This window comes from Vigna unguiculata, chromosome 8, assembly GCF_037176805.1.
Source record: "Vigna unguiculata cultivar grain cowpea cultivar isolate G323 ecotype 2 chromosome 8, ASM3717680v1, whole genome shotgun sequence".
Classification (NCBI taxonomy): Eukaryota; Viridiplantae; Streptophyta; class Magnoliopsida; order Fabales; family Fabaceae; genus Vigna; species Vigna unguiculata.
In genome coordinates, this window is record NC_140799.1 from 37,276,747 (window position 1) to 37,298,771 (window position 22,025).

Genomic DNA, 22,025 nt, shown 5'->3' on the forward strand with positions numbered 1-22,025 from the left:
ATTTCAGACACAATCAATAACCCTATCGATATTATCAGAACAAAGATCAATTAGCCTTTGTTCTTAAACTGTATCCGGTTGGTTGTCTGTTTCATTAAGCATTTGTATGAAAGCTTGTCTGATAAACACTGACTGACATTATTTCAATAAATAAAAGGATAAAATTTATTTCTAAGAATGACATGGATCTCATTCATAAGTTCAACTAAACAAGTTCCACTTTTAATTTGACCATTTGTATGATTAGAAAATATAAACACTGTTACAAGCCAACTTCTGACAAATGGTAATAGCGAATGGAGATCAATATACAACAAGAAAAACATGATTGATTCGAACTTAGGAGTTTTAACATTAGTTTTTTTTTTTTTTTTACATCAGAATTAACAATCAAATGTATATAAATTGTCTTTAGGGCAACAAGCAGATTTTGCAATACTGCCCGAATAAAATCCACATTCGTTGAACAACAGGGGAAGGGGATTAAAGAATGTACAATTCAATTGTCAATGGCAGATGACGACTAAGCGTCATCTGCATCACTTCCACCATGTGCTTCATGGCCGACCCAATAATTGCAGCTATCAGGACCTGACACCTTGTACCTGGCCAGAAGTAAAAACATGTTAAATCCAACCGATACTTGTCTTCCAAAGAACTTCATGTATTAAGAGTGTTTTCTCGGTTCTTTCTCACACAACATTTCTCTTACCGTTCAAGTACAGATTTTCCTTCCTTGTACTTCTGGCTTTTTTCATGAGCAGTCTCCTGAAAGAAACCAAAGTGGTAACTGCTAAATTCCACGTACAAATAGAAAAAATCGTACTCGTGAAGCACTGTTACAAGTCTTACATATTTCCAACCCACAATTGATCCACACCCCACACAGAAAATGTCAGCCACAGTATGCATCCCAGTGAGCATCTGTCTGTCCTCGTTTTCTCCAGCAGAAACATTCACGCTGTAAACGAAAAAAATACATTAACTGCATCCATGAACAAAACCAACTATAAAACATAACGTGGCTAGATCTTTGGACATTCAGAGGCGAGAAGCCATGAATAACAACGACATCTCTTCCGCATAATACTTTACAAACTACAAGATCTACATTCACCTAAATGTCAGTTGATTAGAGTGCAGCTATGCACTGTTCTTGCTATGTAGCTTGCCAAGTCATAAAGACAATCATGAGTAAATTCATGATGCACAAAACAAGGACTACAATAGCAATGTGTAATGTATATACTCAAACAAGTTCTAGGACAAACAAAATGTCATTAAAAATGTCTTGATTTTTTGGTCTTACTTTTAGACAATATAAGTGGCATACAACTATATTTCAAAGTTTTATCACTAATTGTCCAGATACATTCATACAAATAACAAAAGGGAACGTTTATCTTAGTTATATTTATAGTAATCACATAATGGTAAATAAGGTTCCAAGATCAAGGATAACTTACACCTTACTGAAGAGATAAGCTTTCCCATGTCTGCTGTGGAAAGACTGGATAAAACAGCACAAGAAAAAATGGAAGTCAGAAATGTATTTTATAGAAGAAAGCGAGATGTGAATAAAACAAAGTGAGCCAAAGCTCAAAGCCAATACATTGAAGATGAAAAATGATCACAATGGCATAACTGATTTGGCCCATTAAAGTATACTACTTAACACAACAAATCTTCTTCAACCGAGATAATCGAGTGGGTTCAAATTCCATGTAATGGGAGCACTTCTGCATGCAAAGGGCCAAGGAGACCCAAAAATTCTGCCACTTACAATTTATTTGCACCTCTTATATTCACAAAAGTATGAGGAATCAAAATCCAAATAGCTTGGCTTTTCACAGCTTCCCTCATAAGAAAAATGCTGTACCAGCCAAACCACGGTGGTTAACCATTTATTAAGAGAACATCTTCCTCGGTTTCTCCTCTGGGAATACAGACAACCAGAAAATTATCTACTTTCTCCCTCTCCCTTTAAGCAAAGTAAGTATCTATTATCTAAGAATACGCAGCAACGAGTTAATTGTTCAGAGTTGAACCAGAAAACAAAGCTTAACTCCACAAGAATTTGAGTCCATTAACTATTACAATTTATAAACAAAAATACAAAACACAACAAATGACACAACAAGTATCTTCATGATTTACAGGATCTTAGCAATTAAGTTCATTTGCAAAAAGAATTGGTAAACAAGGATGCAATCCAGTCCAGGATTAAACTGTTAATCGCTTGATCGCAAAGACAGTGATACCACAACAATAACCAAACCTCCTAAAAGCCTTAACTAATAGCCATTAGGTGAAAACTCACAAGTGGTTTTACATCTATCCTATATAGCCTTTGCACAAGATGTTTCCACCAGGCAATTGGGAAAAAGAATAAAAATAAATAAAAATCCCAATTTGAGCCAAGGGAATACAACACAAGTAAACAATAACTAAAAGATGTATATGAAATCAATCATCAAAATTAACAATTTGTACTCACAAAATTGTATGGACAGAGTATCTATCAGAGGAAAAGAAAAAGAAATGCTTGAGAAGCAGATAAAGTGACTGTTCAAACCCACATTAGTGCACAAACTCATCATCCAAGGGATAAAATTAACAGGGATGAGATAAAAACCCAGAACGAAGTTAGAAAAGCAGAAAAAAAAAAGTAGGTGAAAGAAAGAAAATAAATAAAAAGACAACCTTGGAAACGATGTCTTCATAGAGAGCAAGATGGGTACGGCAGTGTTTGCAGCTATAGACCTTCCCCTCGAGATGAACCACAAACAACCTCCCCATAACTCAATTCGGAAAATTCTAGGCTGAAGATCAACCGGGATTTTCAGATGAGGGGTAAACTAAAGAAAGGACTCAGTCAAAGCGAAATCACGCAAAGGTCAAATTGAAGCGGTGATGATCTAGACATAGCGTCAATCGATGAAGGAGAGAAGAAGACAAAAGAAGAAGATGAAGATTACGATGACGATGATGAAGAAGGGAAAGGAAAAGGGAATCGTTGAAAATTACCTGAGAAGAGAAGAGAAGAGAAGAGAAGGAGAGGACTTGCAAGAAATGTGGAGAGAGAAACAATCAATCGTCGCTTTTTTCTGCGAAAAGAGAACCCGACAAGACGTGTCTTCTTCCCCTGTAATTATTTATTTATTATTGTATCACGCTTTTCTTCTCTTTTTTTATTTCATTTTCTTTGTTTAATACAATAATAAAAATACTAATGGAAGGAAAAAAAATTGTTCAAAGTGTAATGAAAAATGTTTATTGTGTGATTTATAATGAAAAATGTTATAGTTTTCTTTTAATGTCATTGTAATGGCAGCGACTCACTTTGAAATAAAATAAATATTTTTAAATTAATTGCGATGAAATCAATAACCTTGTTAATGCAAGGTTGCTTTGCTTGCATGACTTACCTACTTGCAAGACAATTTAGTTTCAAGTTCTTTTTCACTTTGATGAATTGTGGAGGATTATATTAAAACTTTAGAAATTAGTTTAAACAGATTCAATTATTTTAACCTTACTACAGTTCAAGAAAGTTTAACTTCCTTTTTGTCAATATAACAAAATAAATTTTAAGACTATTCCTCCATTGCAACAGCAGTTAAAACACTTCCATGCTGAAATCTTACAACTTTAAAGATTAAAAAGTATTTCATTATAGATAAAAAGAATATTATTATATTATAAAAGTAATATTTTATCGTCAAATAGAACAAAAGTTATTTTTACTTTTTAATAAGAATAGAACACCGTATAAAAGTGGAATAATGATTTTATGTTTAATTTTTTTATTTAAACAAAATAGACGTACGAGAAAGTGATAATAAAACACAAATTTTAAGTAACTCCAAAACAAATAATAATATTTTAACAAATTCATTATTTATTATATTTAATTTTATATTTTATAATCTTCTAACATTAAATAACATATTTAAAAAAATAGAATTCACCTAATTTAAATCTCATACACGGGATTTGGATAGTTTGATAGTTAAGGAAACCATGCTCCCATGATTTTCCACCTGACAATAAAAACAAGGTATAATTAGTTGCAACGTACTCAGTTTCGTTCTAATGTGTCTAAATGGTACCCGCTTTTAATTTTGCATCTACTTAGTACCCAAATTAGTTAATTTGCATCAATGTGGTCCCTTTTCGTTAACTTCGTTAAATAAGATAACGTTTGACTGAGTTGACCAGTTAAGTGAGAAAAAATGTTATGACGTGGCACGAGAGTAGTGTGTGATGTGGAACAGTGCAGCGTAAGAAGAAATTGAAAAGAAAAAAAAAGGCACGAATTGGGAATAGAATAGAATAGGGGTTTTCTAGAGTTAGGGTTTACGAAATTTGGGCCATTTCATGCGTTGTGGACAAAATTGAAGGTGTAATTGACATCAAATTGACAGTTATTTGGGATTGCAGGTGCACAAACCATTTGCTTTGGTCGTTGATTGCATTATTTGTTCTTGAGATGGTGGGGTTTAGGGTTAGTGGTTGAATGTTGTGCGTGATTTAATTTAATGGTGTTTTGGGTATTCTGAAGGAGATGGGTTATGCCAATGTGAAGGAGATGTGGTATTCCACCCACGACCCATATACAGAACTAGGAGAAGAAACGTTGTGGTTATGTGACCCACACGAACAAGGCGACCACGAATGACTAAAACTATGCGACATTTCCCACTTCACTCGCCACCTTACCCCTGCAACAAATCAGCTTCCCGGCGAAAAAATGAAGAAGAAGATGAAGATGGGAATGGGAAATTAGGACTTTTTGAATGGGGACAATCAAATCAAACAGGGCATGACACGTTATCCACAAATTGCCACCACTATACAATTATTTTCATTGACACGTATCCGTTCTGCAATGCCACATCACTGATCTGTTAACGGCGTTTTTGAAAACTTTACGAGATGGACCACATTGATGCAAATTAACTAATTTGGATACTAAGTAGATGCAAAGTTAAAAGCGGGTACCATTTAAACACATTAGGACAAAGCTAGGTACGTTGCGACTAATTATACCTAAAAATAAATACTTTTATAATAATAGAATACAAAATATGTTTATATTCACTTCGTATTTAACGAACATGATAGGTAAGTTATGTGAGAAAAGCGTTTACAAAATAAACTCAGTCCAATTCCTTTATAGTTCAATTAATTTTAAACATTCAATTACATTATATAACTAAGTATGTAAGTAATCTTACTCACAAATAAAATTATTTAATTAAGTAGCGGAACTTACAAAAAAAATCTAGAAATGCCAATTTTATTAATCATAAAAAGTTTTTATAATAAGAGTACAAATTTAATTTTATATTTTTTATTTAAATTTTAGTGAATTAGATACTTTCAAACAAAAATAAGAATGGGCATTATTATTAAAAGTATAAAAGATTATTACAAATACTATAAAAGAACACATTTATTTAACAACTAAAGAAAAATGTTTGTGTTATCTTTGAATATCTATTTTAAAATTAAAGAATATAGCAGTGTTATTTAGTATAGAGAATGTTATTTCCCTTATTTCAATTTTTCTCCCAAAACAATCAAGTGATTATTTTCAGCTAAAGTGTACGTGTGTTTTCTTGGTCTTCTTCAACCTACTTTTTGAAAATTGCTTCCTGTACCCAATCAAATTTCTTTATGCACCTCATCATTTCATTTTGGATTTTATTTTTCGTAAATCATTAAATTAATTTCGAAAATATTTTTCTGAAAGACATTCACCAGAAACCCAAACACTCTTATTTGGGAAAAATATTTTCAGAATTAATTTAGTGAATTCTGAAAAATAAAATTCAGAATAATAATGAAGTGCAGGAATAAATTTGATAAGATACATGAAGAAAGTGCCATAATATGGCCGTGCGGTCCTTTAAGCACATTGGGCATAAGCTTTATCTATCAAATGCATGGCCCAATTCATACACTGGGCTATTTTTATTATAGATAACGTTTAATTTATTTTTATTCTTAATATATAAAGTATTTTTAAATAAATACTTATATATAAATATTCAATGAGGTTCATTTTATTCTCAAATTATGAATAAATAAAATAAATTTTTAAAATGTTTAATTTTTCTCTTAAATCTACGTGGAAAAATCTTTTAAAAATTACACTGTATATAAACAAAATTATACTACCAGGTGTATAAAATAGAGTAATGCAAAGTTGTTTCGGCCCAACCTCTACCATCGATAGACTTGCTTATTTAAATCATCTTCATTAATTTCTTCACAACTGAAACAAAATTTTCTCTAATGAACATATCTGTAGTATCTATGTAGAGAAAAATATTAAAATATTTATAAAACTAGTTTATAAGATAAAGATTACACTCACTTATATATTATGAATTAATCTTATTTCTAATTGATGTGAGACTTTTAACACATTCCTTCACTATTTCGATTCAACTATATCGACAAAGCGCAAAGCAAACGTCGAAAAGAAAGAGAAAGATGGAGCTATGATGGGAAGCAGCCCTTCCTTTTGTCACATGCAGTAGAGGTAGTATATGAAGTGTTATGGCCCAGTAGTAACATGTATCTCATTTGGGTGATGTGATATCATAAAAACTTCATCTGCCTCCAATTATTAAAGGTAAACCACTTTCCACACCCATCATTACACTGCTTTTTTCTCACCATAATAACCTCATAGGCTGTAAAGACCGTAAGAAGAATGGGATCGAATCGATCCATAAATCACAAATTGCTTATTATCAAGTGTTTGATGTGAGAACTGAGAGAAAGAAAAGCCATTATTAACACATGTTCATGTCGGAGGTTGCACCCCAATGGAATATATACCCATCACCATCATCAAAAATGGAAAGAGCTTCGCATCATACCTACACGTTACCCATCTTAACGTATACTCTAGTAATGCACACATCACCATGATCTAAGAATTTGTGTGCTGTTAATCATGATTTACATTCTTAATTCTCCTTTATTAAATCAAATGCAACTAATAGCGACATAAAAAGTGTTTGAGAATTCAAGTTTTAGTTTAAGTTCCACATCAAGTAAAAATGAAAAAGTTAAATATATTGATGTGAAACTTAAACACATATAAAGATAAAAACGTATAAAATGATTGTCTTAAAGTGTTAGATTAAGAGAAAAGTAAATCTCGTATGAGTTGGACTTAAATTTTATTGATGTTGTTAATGTTTGTTAGGAGAGAAATTGAACCTACAACTTATTTTATCTTTCATTTTAAATTCATCAAACTAATTTTATATCAACAACTTGTTATTAGGAGATTAAATCCACGATTTCTCTCTGCTTTATTAAACCAACCTTATAACTTCTAATATTATGATACCTTAAATTTCATCAAAAGCCACTACGGATGATTCTTTAGCTAAAGTTTTATTGTACCCATTTTGTTTTTGTTTTTTGTTTTCCTTTATAGATGTGGGAGGATAACTAACAAAAGTGGAACCACGTTAAACTTTTCTTTTTCCTTTTCAACTTTCAGTCACTTTCGATCAAGAGTTTGGGAGAGGGAGAATGGAGAAACTTCATTGATTCGACACGAGAAATGGTAAATAGCCGACAAGAGAATGTTAAGAAGTGAAAGAACACTCGGTCAAATTGCAGGCATGTTTGCCAGAGAATAAAGAAGAAGAAAAAAAGTAAATAGAAAAATATAAATTAGAAAGAGATAAATATAAAACTAAAGGTACATTGTTTGATTAAAAAAAAAAAAGTATGAATTAATTTCTTACAGTCTATTATTTATTTATTTTTTCATTGTAATAAAAATTAAACAGTAAATTACAAACTTTTATAATTGTTATAGTTATTAATACAACTCAATTGGAAATTTTGACAAAAATGTATTGACTATCAAGGTCTCAAAAGATAACATTAAAGAACAGAAATTACGTGCACTTCACAAATAACATACGAAACACAAAGCATGTGGGAAAGATAAAACAAATCAAAGAAACAAAGGATATCAACATGATATATTAGGCCAGTCATAACTCCAATAAGATTGTTCTGATTTGGCCTTCGCCCGCATGGCTCAGTTTTTATTGGTCAAATTGATATCTTTATAAATAATTTATATTTGAACTGAAACATGTTAAACGATATAAATAATTTAAATAATAATTTGAAATATTATTTAATTTGTCAAAAAAAATTTTATGTAAAAATAATTATATCTATTTATTTTTAAAGTTTGAGAATCAAATTATATTAAAATTTAAAATATAAACAAATTTTAATTTCGTTTCAAAATTTAGAACTTAAAAATAAAATTTGTACTTCAATGTATATAAAATGACTTTTAGAATTAGATAGCGACGAACTTTTAAAGAAAATGCAAGCGTTGAATTGGAAGATGTAGCATAAATGAGTAGTGACATGGGAGTTGCAGAATCCATTTTACAGCAACAAAAATGGGAATAGAAACGTGAAAGATGGAGAAATGCAGAGAGAAAAGATGATTAGCATATGAATGAGATGTGGGTGTGAAACAGTGAATGCATATAAGAAAAGGTCAAAAGTCAATGAATTATGAGAAGATGTGATTGCACGTGAAGTGCTATTTATTTGGATAAAAGAAAGAAAGAAAGAAAGGTGCAGTGAGAGAGTGAAAAAAAGGAAGCATTCGTGCGGAGAAGTGGGTAGACATCGGAAAATGCGAAAGAGATCACCACGTGTCTCCTCTCTCACCACACCCACTTCTATCTTCACCATACATAATGCATTTTTACAAACAGCTACCATGCATCTAATAATGGCCTTCAAATGTTTGTGTTAATGAAATTTATTCTATTAACCAAAAATGGAAAGTCGTATTTATAACACAGAAACCAATCGTATTTATTCTTGTTCATTTGATAGTAAGTAAAAATTACTACATTTTTCTATAATGGTTGTACATTTAAATAAACAATTACTACTACATATCTCTATAAGTACATACATAACATATTTACCTTGTATTTTCATTATTTATAATGGTTGCGCATTTAAATAAACAATTATTACTGCATATTTTTATACGAAACAATTAATATCTGTTTAAACAATTAACTTTTAAGAACACGAATATAAAATGTGAGCCTCATTCTTGTATGAATTAGAAATAAATTTTTTGAACAATTAGTAAAAAAATTATAAATTTAATATCTTAAAATTTTAAATTAAAAAATATACTATAACCTTTTATAAAGATTCATGATGTCAATGTGAATCATCTATGTTAAATATCTTTTATTGAATAAATATATAAAATAAATTTATAATATAACTGGTACAAATTTCATCTTATATAAATTTTATATAGTTAAATTAAGTTTAAAGTTAAAAAATAATAATTTTTTAAAATTTATCATAAAAAAATTCTTTTTAGATATATTTTGTCATCAATATATCATGACATTTATTATTAAATTATTATCAAATTATCTATTAATATTTAACTTCACGTCTAATATGTATATGACATAGAAAGTTTAAACAATGTCTAAAAGCTTTTTCAAAACAGAAATAGAAATTTAAAAAAAAAATGTATAAAGTTTAAATAATACGTTATTGAAATAGACTCATCCATTTTATTGTGCAATTATTATACTCTTGACTACTCCACTAACATTATTATAGACACATTTTGCCTTCTTAGAGTGAGAAAATGGAGCAATTAAATTATATTACATGATAGAATCATGAAAACAGCTATTATAGACGAACAGAGTAAAGATGTTGACGGAGGTCTTATTGGGGTTGCAATAACATTATATAATATAATCAGCGATTTAATAATAAAAGTAATATGGTTTTGTAATAGTATTGGTACAGTGTTTACTAAAAAAAAATCAATGTTTTGTGTGAATGTAGAGTGTGGTGAAGGATTGAAGCAGAAATTTTGAAATAATTGAATAATTAATACACATAGTGATTGAAGCAGCATTCCCAATTTTGCAGATTCCTATGTTCCAACTAAAAAATTCTGTCTCTAAATCACAAACCTACCTATGCTGCTTTAAGCGTTTTATAAGACGGTTTAATTTTTTTTATATTATTAATTTGTATTTATTTTAAAAAAATGACAAATAGTGTTAAGTCTGGTTTTGTATGTACAATTTTATTTTGAAGAAGTTATAAATGAAAGAGTTGAATATGTTTTTATTCTCTTAACTTTCAGTAAATTTTGAAATTAGTCTATTTTGAATTTTTGGCTCAATTTAGTTTTTTATCTCTCGAAATACGTAAATTTAATTATTTTAATCATAATTTGTTATGTTTATTTGATATTTCAAACGCATTTTATAATAATATTTGACTAAACACTAAAAGAAAAATGTGTTAAACATTATAAATAACTCAACTACAATTCTAAAATGCGTATAAAACATCAAATAAACCTAACAAAATTTGATTAAAAATAATAAATTCTTGCATTTCAAAAGATAAAGAACTAAATTAATCTAAAATTTCAAAATGAATTAATTTCAAAATTTACTAAAAGTTAAGGACCGAATACATATTTAACCTAAATGGAATATACGATTTCTCAGATCATATATGTCATAGACTTTAATCTGAAATCGGATACATCATTGACGATTTTAGTATGATTTTATTTGAAATTATGCATTCGATTTATGACTTATTCGAAATAAAATTTTCTATACAAAACACAACTTAACCCTATTCACAGTCCTTTTAAAATAAAACCCAGATTTGTCGTATAAAAAACAATTAACTCCTATAAAAAAAACGATGCTTTATACATGATGTGGCAAATTAGATTTATTCCCCCCCTCCCCCCCTCCCCTCCCCTCAATTTAGAATAAATCAAATAGAAAAAAAAATGAAAATTTTCCAAAAGTATAATGATCAATACTTTATATATATATATATATATATATATATATATATATATATATATATATATTTAAAGAAAGAATAAAAATGATAAATTTAATATATAGTGCAATAAGAAGAAAAATAAAAACAAAAATAAGCGTTTAATAAATACTATAAAATAAAATTGTATATTTATCATTGTTCAATAAAATAAATGGAAAGAGAGTGAATGAATGTAAACTTTAAAAATGTTTGGTTGAAAAAAATAAAAAGAAAACGAGATGAAAAAAAAAACCCTCTATTCTACCATAAAATATGCTACATGTGCAATAATTTTTCTTCATCTCAGTTTTTATATTTTTAACTGAATTTTTCTCGTCAAATTTTTTAAAATAATGTAATTATTATTTTTGTCTCATCATTTTTTTAATTGATTTTACATAGTAAAAAGTATAAAAAAATCATGATAAATATAAAATGATAGTAAGTAAAACGGGTAACTTTCATTATTGTTATGAAAAAACGTACTAAATAACAATATCATCGTATTTAGCTATGGCTTCCATGTAACCATTATTCAAGATAATCTTATTGTTATTCAATTTATTTTGAATGAGAATAATAAAAATCACTCACCATTTATATTAAATATATTATTATTTTTATATTAATCATAACTGTTCATGTATCTTAATATGTCACGGACAAATAAACAAAATGATAAAATAAAATAACATTTACGTCACCAAAAAGATTAAGCAACAACAACCCAATAAAAAAGTATAGAAAATTTGAGTTATTAATAAAAAATATATATTTTTTCAATAAAAATCAACTGAAAATATCCACATTTAATAATACTTAAATATAATTAAGAATCTTAAAAATAGTAATAAATACATTTTAAATGACGTCACCTTCTGAAATAAATGTAGTATTTTATTTTTTTTAACAGTGTTTGATAATATATTTCAATACAAAATAACGAATATGTCACTAAAAACTAAGTATTAGACAATTTCTTTTTTCCTAAAATTTAAAATGTGGTAATTTAAGGATGGAAATAGTTTAAAACAATAGAAAGAAAGTTTATATTCAAAATTGAGGTGATTTTTAATTTGTGTTATAGTGTTAAATAATGCTACTTCACGAATGTTTGATTAAGAAAGAAATCTTATTTTAATATTTAAGACTTAATATGAAAGTTAGAAAAGATGATTTTGATCCAACTTTTGAAATTTTAGGTAATATTCTAGAGGATGACATTTTCTGAGTTGCAATGAATAATTTTCAAGTGCACATTTGTTTCAAGAATAGTAATTTGCTTAAGAAAAAAAAAAGTGACAAATGAATTTATATTACTTCCATATGTTTGGATTTTAATGGGTAGGGATGACAAGATATGAAATGGGCGTGTGAGTTTCATAATTCCATGTTCATTTCCACGATAAAAGTTCATTTTTATTCCTATATTCAAATTTAGAATTTTTATCATTTCCATCTTCACCCAATAACGAGAATACTCATATATTTTTTTACTATTTCAAATATTAATTAAATTATTTTTATATAAAAAATTCACAACAAAGGAATTATGATATAATTAAAATATTCATTATTAAAATAACATATTATTTTTTTTCTTTTGTATTTCAAATATTAAGAAAAATAATAATTATATAAATCTCAAATTAAAATATAAAATAACAAGAAAAAAATTCAAAGAAAAAAAAAACAATATATATATATATTAAACAATTACACAAAACTACAATTTCATAAAAAAAAACACATCTATTAATTTTGAAAATGATAAGAAATATTTATGAAAAAATTTATTATATTATAATAAATGAAACATGTTTATAAATAGTAGTGATAACATTTTTCTTATGAGAACGAATTATAAAACATATAATTATATAAAAAATCATCCAAATAACATTGTTTGTGATCAAAATAATCAACAAATAAAAATATTAAAAATATTAAAAATTACTAAAAAGGTGTCCTATAAATAAGTTGATATATCACTGAACAAAATCATACAAAAAAATTATAATTAAAGGTATGATAAGAAAGAAAATACATTCAAAATTAAAAATAAACTTGTTAAATATTAGACTGATAAACCACTAAATTATAATGAAAATTGTTTAAAAAACAAATTCTTGGAATGATTAAAAAAATAAACTAAGGATCAAAAACAATAAATAAGATGATAAATTCTCTTATAATACAGTGAATTAAGGGTTTATGCACTTGGACACTTAAGATTGATAGGCAAACATTCTCATATAACAAAAATAAAATATAAATAAGATATTAAAAGGAAGTAGTGATATTCAGATGTGTGACCTATAAATTATTTGATTCAATGAAATTTAGAACACTTATTTGAATATAACCACACACACAAAGGAAAAATAGTAAAATTAACTTTGTTATATAAGAGGAGAAGTACCTTAACGATGTAACTAAACTTGTGAATATAAAACAAGTCAAATAATCTAGAGAACAACAAAAAATGTAATCAAAGAAAAAAAAAATTCCAAAATTAAGTATACAAAACATGCATATCATCATGAATCACTAACATGATACTACTGTAAAATTTTATTAGAAAAAAACACATTTTTTATTACATTAGGATTAGGAAGGGAATCATACATCCTATGAAAATATGACTATTGACTTAATTTAAGTCTGTGATCTCTAACAAATAAACACATATATATGATGATAGAGTTATTATCAAGCCTTATCAATAGAATAAAAAGAAGAGGTTTTGAAATATGTATGGAGAATATAAGTGGGTTACGTGTTGGTGATAAAAAAATCTGTGTGGTTTGTCTAGTGGGTAGAGAACTTCATGTCCCTTCATGGGGACCATGTAGTTGAATTAATATGTCATTTTGCTCTTCATCACACTCTTTTAAAAACTCTCTCCATAATGTGATTTGAAGGATTTATATATTACAAAGGAGTTGATTCATGTGATTCTTGGATGAAGAAATCAAATGTAGAACTATATTAGGTTATGTGACTATATGACTATAAAGAATATAACGTTATTGGTGCAACATTAATAAGTTGCAATATATCATGTGTAAGAATACACAAAATCATTCAACTTTGACAAGAAATAGGTAGTGTATACATAGAGTAATTATTCAAATGAACTTAAAAGATAAATGTGTATAATAGAAATGTAACTAAAATTTTAAATGTAAATGAATTAATTCTTGAAAAATTTATGTAAATATAAGAAAAAAATTGATATTTTTGTGTATAAAATATTGAAACTTAGTGAAAAATTTTCGCAATGTTATTTATGTGAAAGAAATAATAAAAATACTCGTATTTTAAGCACCATTTTAAAGATTTTGTGTCTATATTATTTGTGTTATTATGTTATTTGTTTAAATAACGTTGTGAAATTATTAAGAAGATATTAATTATGAGTCTATGTTTAACTTGACCAAATGCGAAATCAAACATGCATTTTTGTGACTAAATTAGATTAAGCATTGTGATTTTGCCTGAGAAAAGTTTACACGTGTAATCACAAAAGCTGAAAAAAGAAGAAGAAGAAAACAACGCAAAAGAATTTTTTGTAATGAAATGGATAAACATAAAATAATTTTGAAAAAACGGACAAAAAAGATTTTTTTTCCTTTACTAATCAATTTAAAAACTCATGACACAACATTGTATACAAATCTTTGAAACCACAAATAATCTAAACAAAGTTGGATTTTTCCTTTTTTTAACCTTCTTTACAAAAAAAAAAAAAAAAAACTTAAAAAATGCAACTACATGTACGCCGACAAGATTTTTTTATTTTTAATTTTTTACAGGTCACTGCAAATAGCAAATAATTGAAGGGAGGCCAGAATTTTACTATTGTGTGATATATGACATTCTTTGTTTTTATTTTTTATTTTTTATTTTTTATGATCACGTGTACCAAACAAAACCACTAGTGTCATCAAATCAAGTATGAATTAGGACAAGTCAACAACATTATATGAAACATTGGATGAGAAAGTGTTTTCAGAAGTTTAAATTAGACATTATAGAAGGTTTATGATAGGTGTATTAATCCGGTTCAATTATTACAACTCTTTTTTGTCAAGCTTATGACTAAGAGTTAGAATACATTTTGCATTCTATTTTATGAACTTTCTTTGACTATGAACAATATTATAGAACTAAAAATCTTACAAATAAGTGTATGGATATATAAGGGAAGATGATATCTAAAATGAATATAAAATATAAAATCAAAGTATAAAATATGTCACAAAGAAGAAAAACACATTTATACAATTGCATCTCATAAGTTTGGAGCCAAACTTCATATCTTTGGAAAAAGTCATATCAAAAACACACTTTTTAGGCAATAAGCGAATTCACCATGTTAGATAAACATAGGTCACACAGTCTACTAATTATGTCTAATATGTTGTGCATTGAATTTTTGGCCATTTTTATTTATTTTTATATTGTGGGGCAAAACCACACACATGCACATCACTAGAAGCCATGGAAGGAGGAAAACTTTTCCGTCTTTGTGTACTATGCTACTCATTTATAGCATCATAAACAAAAGAGTGCTACACTCCTCTTCAGGCTTTCCATAGTTCGTCAAGTTTGGGAGCACGTGTGACCCTTGCATCAGTCTCCAAGAAAATGCCCATATATTTTGACTATCACCATCTTCTTCATCATAGATCTAACGTGTTACAAAGTAGTCACCTATTAAAAAATTGCTTCTTTTTAATCCAAAATATTGCACGATATTTTCTAAAGTATTAGATGTGTCATTTCCGTTACAAGTCTTACATTAATCGATTAGAGATAAGACAATTTCATAATATATAAATAAACTGTAAATCTCATCTTACAAACTGTTTTTGTGGCATTCTATTTCATCTCTGTTATCTCGAACCTCCCCTTTAAGGATGAGTCCCTTCAATCACGAGTATTCATTTTTTGCCCTTTTTTGTACGGGACACGCTTACCTGACCCACACTGTCATGTGACTTTCGATACTAGGACCATAGAGCCGGTATTAACCATAGAGTGGGTTTATGGGTCTTTGATTCTTATATAATGCTCTACTTTCTCATTTTTAGTCAATATAGGACTTAGACTTAGACTTAAATTTCTAACATTACCCTCGTCCTCCTATCGTCAACATGGTTCAAGTTAAAGAATTCCCCAAATCTCCAAAAGTGGAATGCAAACTAATCCATTCCTTTGTGTTTCACAAATTTAATTATTTAAATCTATTCACTATAATATATTTATCGTTAAAAAATATATATAAAGAGAGTGATATTTTTGAAAACAAAAATTAGTAGAAAATTAGAAGAGGAAAGAAGAAAGTAGCTGACATACCAAAAGATCACTCCTTTCAGATTCTCATATCACACATTCCATAGACACCCCCGTGTGCTCCCTCTTCTCCCTCCATCAATTTCTTTCTCGAAAACATCACCATTCATTCACCACTCGCTATATAGTACTCCTACACACACCATACACCATAACATTCCTGTATATATATACACATACACACAGTACCATCACTCTCCTATTATTACTCCAATGGCATCTTTCATCACACCGCTCATCCTTCTCTTCATCTCCGCCATCTTCCTTTTCCTCCACCGCCGATCCCGATACCGCCGCCTCCGTCTCCGCCTCCCTCCGGGCACCCTCGGCCTCCCCTTCGCCGGAGAGACCCTCCAGCTCATATCAGCCTACAAGACCGACAACCCCGAACCATTCATCGACCACCGCGTCCACCGCTACGGCCCAATCTTTACCACCCACGTCTTTGGCGAACCCACCGTCTTCTCCGCAGACCCGGAGACCAACCGCTTCATTCTTCTCAACGAAGGGAAACTCTTCGAATGCAGCTACCCCGGTTCCATATCCAACCTCCTCGGAAAACACTCTCTTCTTCTCATGAAGGGCTCTCTCCACAAGAGAATGCACTCCCTCACCATGAGTTTCGCCAACTCTTCCATCATCAAGAATCACTTGCTCGTTGACATAGACCGTCTCATCCGGCTCAACCTCGATTCCTGGTCCGACCGGGTTTTTCTCATGGAAGAAGCCAAAAAGGTCAGCTTGTTATCGCTGTTTTCATTTTTCAACTGGTACGAGATTGTTGAGCTCCAACAATGTTATGAATAGTAAGAGTTTTATAGCTTATAACGACTTTATCTTATTCGGATATATAAGATTTCTATCTGTTTTCCATATCTGTTATATATACGATGTATCGATAACTGAAGCATTTTCACATGGAAAAGGAAATGAATTTGATATAGCTTTCCCAAAATTGAGTGAGTGAGTCAAGCGGGCCGTGAATCGTTCGAGTGGAGCTCACTTGCCACCACGATATGATCGTGAGTGATAATGGGGAGGTGGTGGACCAGCTGTTTGCGCCTCATAATGTTTATCTGGATTTTCTTTGTTTTGTTTATTGAGTTCAAAGTTCATCAGGGGCGTTGTTGTCTGCTTCTTTTTCCCTTTTGGTTCTAACTTTTTACTGTTTATTTCTTTGGTTGAATGGTGCTGAAAAGTTTGTTTAGTTAAAAGTTTGTGGGTTGATTGTTGGCATGTGAGTGTGATTTACGTGATGGAAATGGAACTGGAGTTGGTGACTCAGATTCCATGGTTTGGTATAATGTGTCCAGTTCCGTGCGTACGAGGCCCCATGGGTTTACGGATGCAGAAGAATATTAATCATTCCTTATATAAACTATAGGTTAGCATGCACATGTATGATTTTGTTGTTCATGTGACATGTTATTGAATATTATATTTTTTATGGTTTTATGTATGGGCACACACACACATTCATATACACGCCACGCCAATAATTTAAATATATTATTAAACGAAAAATTGATTAGGTGTGTTGGATTACTTGCAGATAACGTTTGAGTTGACAGTGAAACAGTTGATGAGCTTTGATCCAGGTGAATGGACTGAGACTCTAAGGAAAGAGTACGTTCTTGTCATCGAAGGATTTTTCACTCTTCCATTGCCTCTCTTTTCAACCACCTACCGCAGAGCCATCAAGGTGCATGCTAGCTCTTTCATTTCTAAATATATTTAAATAACATAAAATAGTTTATAAATGAATTGTTTGAGATAATGTGTAATGGTGCAGGCGAGGACGAAGGTGGCAGAGGCATTAACGTTGATAGTGAGGGAGAGAAGAAAAGAAAGCGTAAAGGAGGAGAAAAAGAATGACATGCTAGGGGCATTGTTGGCCTCCGGCAACAACTTTTCCGACGAGGAAATAGTGGATTTTATGTTGGCTTTGCTCGTCGCCGGTTACGAAACCACCTCCACCATAATGACTCTTGCCGTCAAGTTCCTCACGGAGACTCCTCTAGCATTGGCACAACTCAAGGTTCGTCGTCATAAACATAATTTTTTTTCTTTATTTTTCGATATTTCTAATGAATTTCTAGGGTGGTGGACCATATAGATGTAGCTTCTTCCTTAGGATTACCCCACCATCGTGTGCATGTCCATGTCCATGACCACCCTTCATGTGGTGTGGTCGCCTTTCAAATCTCATTTTCGTTATCTCTATACTCACCATTGCCCTACTCTAGATTGGCCTATATATATATATATTTTCTGCAGTCACATTTATTTACTAATGAATGCACAGTTAAAAGTGAAAATAAAAAAAATAAAATTAGTGTCGTGATATGTAAATAGCTGCTAATCAAACTTAGTACTCATTATTCGAAAAAAAGTTGTAGAGAGAGGTTTGCTTTTGACGGTGAGACAAGGAAAGCAAAAGATTTGATGGGTGGTTTTGTTGTTTTGTGCACGTCTAATTGTTTTCATCGAAATTGAAACTTGCTTGTGGTCAAAGGATGTCTCTGCCTGAACTTTACAACGCGGTTAATAATAGGGTTGAAACTTGTAACTCGTGCATTTTTCTTCCACAGAACAATCATCAAACGAGACTCTTTTTAAACTCACATAAAAATTGATTCGTAAACTTTCTCGTTACTCAAAGTTGATATGAATAAGTAGGTGTGTCTTTAAATTGTAAGCAGTCTTCTGTTGATATTCTCGATGTGGTGACAACATTAAAAAAAATGTTTTTATCGCTTAACGACGTTGTTATAGAAATTAATCAGCTTATAACAGAAGCTATGTTGAGACACGGTCAAAGTTAAAGGGGTATCTATCGAAAACTCTAGTCAAATCCTTCGAACCAACGGACAAAATTATTAGACCCGAACTGCACGCTTCGTAGTTTTTGCTGCCAATTGTCAATTTGTCATCGCAAAAATTCAGAGAAAAATAATCTCAACAGTGATCACACTTTGTGTTTTGACCGGAACTGTCACATAAGGGGCATGTGAGTCATTTCATATATGTGTTTGGTATGTGGAAAACTGGTTCTATTTTGTTACAGAGTAATGTCTATGGTCCCCTCCCATGGCACGAGAAATTAAATCGTGTTATGATGATTTCGAGGATAATTATGATGAAATGGTCCATCTTAAGTGAAAGATGATGATGGTATGGTATCACTGATTTGGTCCCACTGTTACTACAGTCTACAGCATAACTTTCTTTTGGTTCTGCACAACTTCAATTAATAGCATTAAACCGTACATAACACTAAAAGAAGATCTTGTGATTAATTATTGAACCGATTGTTGCATCGCTTCTGCAATTATTATGAAGTACAAGTACAACTAAACTAGAGGGTTTGATGGGGGAGTTCTGTGTGTTGTTTTGGCAGGAAGAGCATGATCATATCAGAGCCAAAAAGAGTCACCCAGAGGAACCACTGGAGTGGACGGATTACAAGTCAATGGCGTTTACTCAATGCGTAAGATTATTTTAACTCTTATTCAGCTGCATCAAAAACTAATCACAGATACAAAATGCACAAACAGGTTCTATTCTATCAAGTTTTTCATTATTAATATTATCATTATTAATCTTGTGCACAATATAGGTTGTGAATGAGACTTTGAGGGTTGCAAACATTATTGGTGGAATATTTAGAAGAGCAATGACAGACATAAACATAAAAGGTATCAACCAACTACTAAGTACTAATTACCAGTTATAATTACAGAGAAATTAGATATCATATCACAATTTAATTCCTCCCTTGTAACAAAAATAGGTTACACTATTCCAAAGGGATGGAGGGTCTTTGCTTCATTTCGTGCTGTACATCTAAACCCTGATCACTACAAAGATGCGCGAACCTTCAATCCATGGAGATGGCAGGTCTTTCTCTCTCCCTCTCTCTCTCTCTATATACACACACACATATATCATAATTCATTGCTGTGTGTTGAATCAGCCTTAGTATCAGTTGCTTGGTTATGTATAAAAATGCAGAGTAAATCAGAAGCAACAAGCCCTGGGAATGTATATACCCCTTTTGGAGGAGGGCCACGTCTTTGCCCTGGTTATGAACTTGCCAGAGTGGTTCTCTCTGTGTTCCTTCACCGTATTGTAACCCGTTACAGGTACTGCAGCAAACCAAAGTATCAATCACTATTAGCAGACTTTAACGTTGTAAAGTTTAATTTTTTTTTTATGTTTGTAAACCAGACATTAGTTTTAAATGGTATTGATATGTTTTTTGTTTTTGTTATTTCCCTTTTATGGCAGTTGGTTTCCTGCAGAAGAAGACAAGTTGGTGTTTTTCCCAACCACTAGGACGCAGAAGAGGTATCCTATCATAGTGAAGCGTAGAGAGGAGTGGAAAAGGAAGGCCAAAGAAGAAGAATGAGAGATTGTAGATTAGTTTAATGTCCATTGTATTAAGCAATAATGTTAGCAGTTTATAGATCATTTATTTTTAGGGAGGGATGTGTAAGTTCAAAACCCTCATCATCCTAATATAACACTTCAGCTAAATCCACCTCTGTATATATCATCCATCTTAAATCTTGATTATCCCTATAAAAAATCCTTTCACTTGTAGTATAATAAATTACTATTAGGAACAAAACCATGGAGTAAGTGTTTTTTATCGAATCAGATTCTTTACTGATTTATTTTACTAGTTTGCATTAAAAATATATTGTGTTAGTATTTTAAATATCTTTTTAATATATTTTAAAATATCAAAATTAGTGATAATCAATGTATTATGAAGACACTATAGAAGAATAGCACAAAAAATTCAACAGAGAATCCAAATTACTTTTTATGTTATCTTTCATCTATTATGTGTTAACAATTTTCGGTAATACACTTTATTTTAGATATATTATCTAACAATTTTCTATAATAATTTAGTAACGTAAGTGAGCTAATAAAATTTTGCTTTAAATACCTTTTTGGTTCTCATTTTCGTAGTATTTGTTGCAAATGGTCCTCATTTTGACATAATGTTTAAAATGGTCATCATTTTTACCCAATGTTTAAAATGATCCTCATTTTCGCAATTCGTATTTTATTTGGTCCTTTTCTGTAACGTCGTTGAAATCATTAACGGAGCATTGTACAGGTAACACGGTTTGTATTAGGGTGTGTTACGTGTACTGTACAGGTGTGAGTAATTAGATATTTGGGGATAAATAAGTGAGCTAGGGTTTTTGTAAGGAATGTTTGGGCAGTTGGTGAGTTTTGACAATCTTGTTCCTTCATTCCCAATTGGTGTTGCTGCAATCTTCTTCTTCCTGCAATCCCATTATATAGGTATGTTACGGTCCCAATCTTCTTCCTTTATCTCTGGTTGTAATCGTTGGAGGCAACCGTGTTGTATCACTTAGTGCACTGTTGGTGGTTCAACAAGAAATGGATTAACCCCGATTTGTAGCTACGGAGAGATGACAATTTTGAGGATGACAAGAATTCCAAAGAATATTGGTATATTGGTAGAAAATTTTGGGTACAATCTGTTTTTATTTTTGTGTTAATAATAAATTGGTTTTAATTTTTGGCTTATTAATTTACAGAGTGGAATGGTGTTCCAATCATGTGGGCTGCAACTTTTTCAAATAGTGGTGTTGATGAAAAGGATGTCATCATCATGACACAAATGAGGCAGATTAATGATTTGAAGAAATCATTGAAGATTGCTGAGAAGAGATTGCAATTAGTAATAGGGTTCACTT

At 30.4% G+C, this 22,025-nt stretch overlaps 2 protein-coding genes across 2 annotated transcripts; one reads left to right on the forward strand and one right to left on the reverse strand.

Annotated features, from left to right (window-relative positions):
* Positions 1 to 309: 309 nt before the first annotated feature.
* LOC114195293 (protein yippee-like) lies at positions 310 to 3,152 on the reverse strand. Its single transcript, XM_028085713.2, has 6 exons — positions 3,028 to 3,152; positions 2,704 to 2,918; positions 1,467 to 1,510; positions 853 to 961; positions 713 to 768; positions 310 to 605 (listed from the first exon to the last, which is right to left on the reverse strand). The coding sequence occupies exons 2-6, from the start codon at positions 2,797 to 2,799 to the stop codon at positions 524 to 526; spliced, it is 387 nt and encodes a 128-aa protein (XP_027941514.1). The 5' UTR covers positions 2,800 to 2,918; positions 3,028 to 3,152; the 3' UTR covers positions 310 to 523.
* Positions 3,153 to 16,301: 13,149 nt separating this feature from the next.
* Positions 16,302 to 20,914, forward strand: LOC114193700 (3beta,22alpha-dihydroxysteroid 3-dehydrogenase-like). Its single transcript, XM_028083591.2, has 8 exons — positions 16,302 to 17,016; positions 17,834 to 17,983; positions 18,074 to 18,319; positions 19,682 to 19,771; positions 19,901 to 19,979; positions 20,075 to 20,181; positions 20,296 to 20,426; positions 20,572 to 20,914. Exons 1-8 carry the CDS (start codon positions 16,495 to 16,497, stop codon positions 20,690 to 20,692), a joined length of 1,446 nt encoding a protein of 481 aa, XP_027939392.1. The 5' UTR covers positions 16,302 to 16,494; the 3' UTR covers positions 20,693 to 20,914.
* The last annotated feature ends 1,111 nt before the right edge of the window (positions 20,915 to 22,025 follow it).